Raw genomic sequence first — 6,377 nt, 5'->3', positions numbered from 1 at the left:
GTGAAGGGCTATGAAGGTGTGAGGGGCTGTGAGGAGCTGTGTGAGGGTGTGAGGAGCTGTGTGAGGGTGTGAGGAGCTGTGAGGAGCTGCAGCTGAGCCGCCTGAGGTAATGAGCGGCAGCTGAGCCCGCGGCGGGAGCTGCAAGGAGCTGCACGGCGCAGGACGGCCAGGTAGGTGGAAGGGTTTTTTAACGTGTTTTTTTGGTTGCTTTTTAAAATTGAAATTCTGTATTATAATATGGCCGGGTAGAGAGGTTCTCCGTGAATGTTTGTTGTGAAGTGCAGGGGCTGGCAGGCCCGGGCCCAAATGCGGCCTCGGGGTGCGGTCAGGCCCAGCCCTGAGGGGAGGAGGCTGAGCTGTGCCCGCGTCGCCCGGAGCTTCGGGTGTCAGGGGCAGCCGGGCCGGGGGTTTGTGGGGTATTTGGTGTCGGTTCTGGAGGTGTTCCACCTGCTCTGGAGGGTTGAACCACACAGGAAGGGTTCCCTTTGGGCTTAAGGTTTAAAATGCAATTGAGTGTTGCACTGCTGCTGTCTGGAGTTAGAAATGGTCTCTGCTTGAATTGGTCCCTGATGAGAGCCGAGTATTGGCTGCCTCAGAAAAAAGGTGGAGTGGAGGCTTCTGTTGTCTTTTGGAGAGCACAAATTTCTGTTCAATAAATTAATTCATAAAAATTCATCAATACAAGAGAAATATTGTATGAAGGCTCTTAATCTACGAATCTAATCTCGACAGAAGGAGTAGAGTGTGTGGTGTTAATCATAGCTTAACGAGCTTCTAGGCTTTCAGCTGGGTCCTTTGTGCTGGAGTGGCCTCGTGGTGTTGGTGCTCCAGCCAGGCTGACATTGCTGGAATATAACTGTGGCTGGGCAAAACTGTTTTATGGGGGGATAGAACCTTTACTCTTGAGGATTTGGGTTTTTTTTTAAATTTTTTTAAAAGCCTCATTCTTCAAGTTTTAATTCTATTTCTTATTCCGTGTGAAAGACAGGACAGCTCAACTTATGGTTTTTACTGTTTGCGTATGAAAGATCAAGATGGATGAAATATAAAATTGGGCTTTTATAGTACCTTGGCCTTTTCCCTGCAGGACAGTACAATGCTGCTGTTCTTTCCAGCATAAAGCTGGCAGCAGTGTAAAGTTCCTGGGATTAATTAACACCCTGCAGTGTCACTCCACTCAGGAGGATCTTGCTGGCAGAGTTCTTCCTGTGCTGTTGGGGAAAAGGTTGTGGCAGGACGTGGGGGGCTCTGGGTGCTCCTGGGCTCTCTGGTGAGGGGCTGGGCAGGTGCCCAGCTCCCTGCAGACCCCCAGGGGAATAATTGCAAATAGATTTGAGCATCCTGAAAACCTGCTGTGTTCTACTCACTGCAGTGTGTTAGTGGGTCACTGTGGAAATCTGCTCCTGGTTTAATTTGACTATGGGTAGATAGGGGGGATAAAGGTCAAACCACAATTCCATAATACTTGATTTATCCAGAGCAAAGATTTATTCACTGAAAAGATTCCTACATATCCAGAACCTCATTAGCATAGAGTGTACTCTTTTTTTTTTCTCTTTTCTTTTTTTTTTCTTTCCTTTTTTTTTTTTTTTTTTGCTGGTTGCATAAACTAATACAGAAACTTGTTAATACTAACAATTTTTAATTAATTTAATAGTAATTCTGGAAGACACTCAGTTGATAGAAAATATAAAAAAAAATTTCTTACTGTACAAAGTTTACATCACATTTGAAAAGAAAACGTGTCCATTTTCACCATATTACAGACTCCATTTACATTCACTACTGACGAGTGGCTTTTGTAGCAGCATTGTACAGCCAGCTTCACATTTACAGCTCTGCAGCACTTCAGACTGACCCTGCCTCACACCCTGACACCAGCACACAGGGGACAGATGGGTGACCAGGGGACAATACAACCCAAACACTGTCACTTGGTTTGCAATGTGTTGAGGGATCAGAGAGCTCTGCTCTCTTCACAGCTGTACAAATCCACACAGCTTTTGGACGATTTCCATGTGTCTTACACCATCTGATTAGAACAAAAATTATCTCAGAGGCAGTAGTGAGCCTCTGATCTACTGGCTCCAGGAGGCTGGGGTTTGCTTTCAAGAGCAATTTATGGGTGTTAAACACAAAACCAAGGTCAGGTTGAACTAGAATCCCAAATGTCATGAGTAAAGACAGGTTTTGGGACCCCTCCTGCCCCCGGAGGGGAGCAGCAGGGCAGTGCTCAGCTGGGATGAGTCTCCTAGTGGCATTCAGCACACTTTGAAGTGCAGCACAAAGGGAGCAGAGGTTTCAGGTGAGTGGCCCAAGTGGTGTAGGTAAAATACACAGGATAGTTGGAAGGGGACATTTACTGTAAAAAAGGTGGGGAGAGGAAGGAGGTCAGAGTACCACGATGCCACACTTTGCTACCACCAAACCAGTCTTTTATATCCAAGGCATATTTAAAAAGTCACTCTGTCAAAACACTTTTAAGAGAATATAACTGACATGCACATAGGAGTGAAGATCTCTGCTCAGCAGCTTTTGCCACCTAATTTTCTACAGCAGTCAGCCACCCATAGGTGGCCAAACTGAGTGCTTGTCACCTTGCCAGCCCTGCGGAGGACTTCAGAGCTCCCATCCCTGTGATCCTCATGGCAAACCCTTGTAATGAAGGTGAAAGGTGTAGAGGGGAGTGTGTAACATACTAGTGCTGTTGGAGAAATGAAACTTGTTGACTTCCAGGGAGCCCTAAAGGACTATCTCATCAAAAGCAGTTACTGTAAGGACAGAAAGGATCTGGTTGTTGATTGTGTGATGAGGGCCTCCCACTGCCCTGGCTGGCAGGAGAAAGATGGATGGGGGATGATGCCTCTGGCACCCTAAATGTGGTGATCAGATGTATTCTTTATAACGTGCATATTACACACTGGAGAGGGTGTGTGGTGGTTCTTTTCTCTTAAAATTAAGCTTTAAAACAAGTCTGAGCTGTTGGGCTGAGCCGGGTCTGCTAGACCCAGTTGTAATCTTCCTGAATTAAAGCAATTAAAGAACTGAGAGGCAGCCTGCACCATCAGCAACTCCCCCATGAGAAGGAGATTTGTACTGCTGTAACCTAAGTCACGTAACCCAGAGCCTGGACCAGCACTGCTGAAACAAACCTCAGAGCTCAGTGAGTGGTTTGTGCAAATCACAAAACAAGAGATCAGTTTTACCTTAATGAAAGAAAAATACACTCTGGAACTCCAGCCCCTTGTGGCCCTGCTGCCATTCTGAACAGAACAGTTCTGCTTCTCTTGGGGAGAACAAATGCTTTGAAGGCAGAAGATAGCTCTTGTTTATCACAGACACAAGCGGGAACTAGAAATAGTTCTTTTTTTCAGTACTATTTGAGAATGGCTGTAAAGTTGCTTCACTGTTTATTATGTTTAAAAAAATATAGTTCACGCAAAAGTATCATGTAAACATTCTTTAAATAACTGCTGGTGCTTAGGCAGAATTCAGACTTTGCAAACAGCACGGGACTGTGGAGTGATGGTCGCGTGGCTTTCAGCTGTGGCTGCACCAGGTTCAGAGCTTGGAAGATTCAGTGAAGATTTCTGATGCTTTGTGTAAGCAGGCAGACAACATTATCACAAGACAATTACACACCATGCTATATCTTTTGATTACTTGGTTCCAGGATTCCCAAGCCAAATCTTTCAAAACGCAGGACAACTTTGCTACTGTTAATGCTGAAAAGAGTGGGGAGGGAGAGGAGAAGGAAGGGGGAAAAGTTATTTATTTTTATTTTTTCTTACAAAGTTACAGTCCTAGAAAAGGAACTGAAATGGGTTAGATTCTGCTCTCATACAACTTCAGATCACCCAGAGAAGAGGCTTAAGTAATAAAACAGCAAACACATGAAGTTATTAAATGCAAACCTCATAAATGGAAACATATAGTAGAAATCTCCCACTGGAGAAATGAGATTTTCAGAAATAGCCCAGGGGAGTAGAAGCCTCTCACTTGTTTTCAAGGGGCACTTGGTTTCCTTGAAGCAGAAGGGCAGGAAAAATGATTTACAAAATTTTCTTTTTAAGAGAAAGGGCTGTTTTGACAAGGAACAGCAATCTGTGTTGAACAAACCAAAACCAAACCCATTTGCACCTCTTCATAGGCTGCAGCAAATGCATAGAGATGTCTTTTCCTTCCATTCTTAAACTATGAGCATAACTAGAAACATTTCTGCTTTAAAATGCCATCCTGCACACCTGCACTCAGGTGACACCAGGACAGCCTGAACACCTGAGCTTTGGCAGGAGGCTTGCTGAGAGGAGGAATATATGGGGGTGTTTGTCCTCACTGAAGACAGTAGAAACCTCCCTGGTTCTTGGTGCATATTCTCCTCTGTCCCTGGCCTCTCCCCTCCAAAACAAGGTATTTTTTAAAAATTACTCAGTAAAAAAATGAAAAAAGACCTTTTCTCAAAAAGGCACGTATTTGCTGTGTTACCTGCAGTTCTGCAAAGCCCCTAATATTAAGTCAGACATTTTGCTGAACGGGGGATGTAAACAGAAGCAAATCATAAAATTGAAAGCACTAGATTTGCAAGGGGAGGAGAAACCGCAGGGGGTTCCTGCTTTCCTCCTCTTGTTACACAGCATTGTAGCTGATCCCAGCTGCCCCAGGTGGGCCAGCTCTGGGAACCTCTTGGGGCCTAGACCCCATCAGGCTGAGGGGCTGCAATCCACTCCCAGCAGAGTGAGGACCATCCTCCTCCATTCCACAGCTGCACTGGCTTCACCCACCCCCTGACAAAACTGACCCTGGCTTCAATGCTGGCTCTGGTCCCAAGGGAAAATGGGCACGATCTGGCCCTTATCTTCTTGCTGGAAGTGCAAGTGAAGGGTTCAGGCATCAGCCATGCCTGTGACAAAGTCCCTGTTACCTTTAGTGACAAAGCCACAGCCCAGCACTGGGCATGACAGGCACAATTTCCAGCTGCAGCTGGGAAACTGCACCTGAGCCTTGCAGGACACACACAAGTCACACCAGTTTCAGGAAGAGCCCCAACCTGGTGCCTGCACCTGGTCAGTTAGAGAACAGCTCACTAGAGCCTTCCCAGGAGAGGGTCCCAGCCTGCTGAAATGCTTCAGAAGTGAAAGATGGCCACGGTGTTAGAGGGGAACATCTTGCAGACAGGAGTTGTTACTCAAGCTCACAGCCCACACCAAGCGGAGAAAGGCAGAAAAGGAGAATTCGGGTAAAGTGTTGATTATGTCCATGGTTAATTTCATGGTTTGTTTTTGCTTTTTTAAATGGAAGGTGATTGTCCAAGTTTCCAGTTAGGATACAACACATGGAAGCATGCAAGGTGGAGCCCATTATTGCACCAGTAGCTACAACCTACAGAGAAATACAGGAGGGAAGGGAAAAGACACCATGAGAGTTAGTTTTCAGTATTTTTAAGCAAGCCCTTGAGAACTACACATTGTGAAGCTTAGAGCAGACCAAAGCATAGGGTTAGTGCAGTGTTTCTCAGAGGATTTGTCAGAGGGACATGAATGGGTCTTTAGTGGGTTTAACTCTGAGTAGGGCTGGCTGGCACGGCCACAGAGAGCCTCCCAAGGGCGGCTGGAATATAACAGCTTGCAGGGGACCAACAACCAAGCTGCCTGCACTTTCATTTCAATGAGCACTAATTCAGCTGTCAATGCTGATAATTAATACTGACACTTAAAGTACTTCTCCCCTATTAAAAGCTTTGAGCAGAGGAAAAAGTATTAATGTATGTAAATTGCCATGCACCACTACTGGGGGTAGAAGGGGGTGCTGCTTCGTCTACCCAGGGAAAAATAATTAGGGTAGCTACTACATAAGAGATGGTTCTGCAGTTCCACAAGCTGTTCAGGAGTAACTCCCTGTGGAAACACTAATCCAAAATAATCACTTGGCAAATTGCTCTGGAGCTGAGTGTTCTCCTGAACAGACTGCCCAGCTGGGAGGCATTCCTTCAAGTTCATTTCTGAGGCGATGGTAGAGGACAGTGGGACTGGCTACAAGGCAAGGTGTGGACAGCCCAGGCTCAGGCTGCTCTGTGGTGCCTGGCCAGGTGGGTGACAGGGTGTCCAAGCAGTCAGAGGTAATGATGCAACACAAGAGCACCTTATTGTATAGAGAAATGAGGGCATGGAAGTGTTGATACCCAGAACCATAGCAGTGGAGTACAGCCTGATTCTGTAGAAAGGAAATCATACTACCAAAGGCCACTGCTGTATCACGCAAGTCTCCAGGCAAAAGAATTGCTGCTTTGTGACACAACTGAAATACGACAATCTTCCTTTGAGGCAAGGGAGGATAAGTAAAAAAAAATAGGAGAAAATGCCCCAGGTGAAGCTGGATGA

At 45.8% G+C, this 6,377-nt stretch overlaps 1 protein-coding gene across 1 annotated transcript in view; it reads right to left on the bottom strand.

The window, feature by feature from the left end:
• Window positions 1-1,479: 1,479 nt before the first annotated feature.
• KSR1 (kinase suppressor of ras 1) overlaps window positions 1,480-6,377 on the bottom strand; it is a 52,539-nt gene continuing 47,641 nt past the window's right edge. The window contains 1 exon segment of the mRNA XM_030462292.1: window positions 1,480-3,725. Within this exon segment, the coding sequence (XP_030318152.1) occupies window positions 3,647-3,725 (79 nt within the window). The 3' untranslated portion in view covers window positions 1,480-3,646.

Source organism: Calypte anna, chromosome 19, assembly GCF_003957555.1.
Source record: "Calypte anna isolate BGI_N300 chromosome 19, bCalAnn1_v1.p, whole genome shotgun sequence".
Taxonomy (NCBI): Eukaryota; Metazoa; Chordata; class Aves; order Apodiformes; family Trochilidae; genus Calypte; species Calypte anna.
The sequence above is the reverse complement of the archived record's forward strand: the minus strand, read 5'-3'. Positions and strand labels throughout refer to the sequence as shown.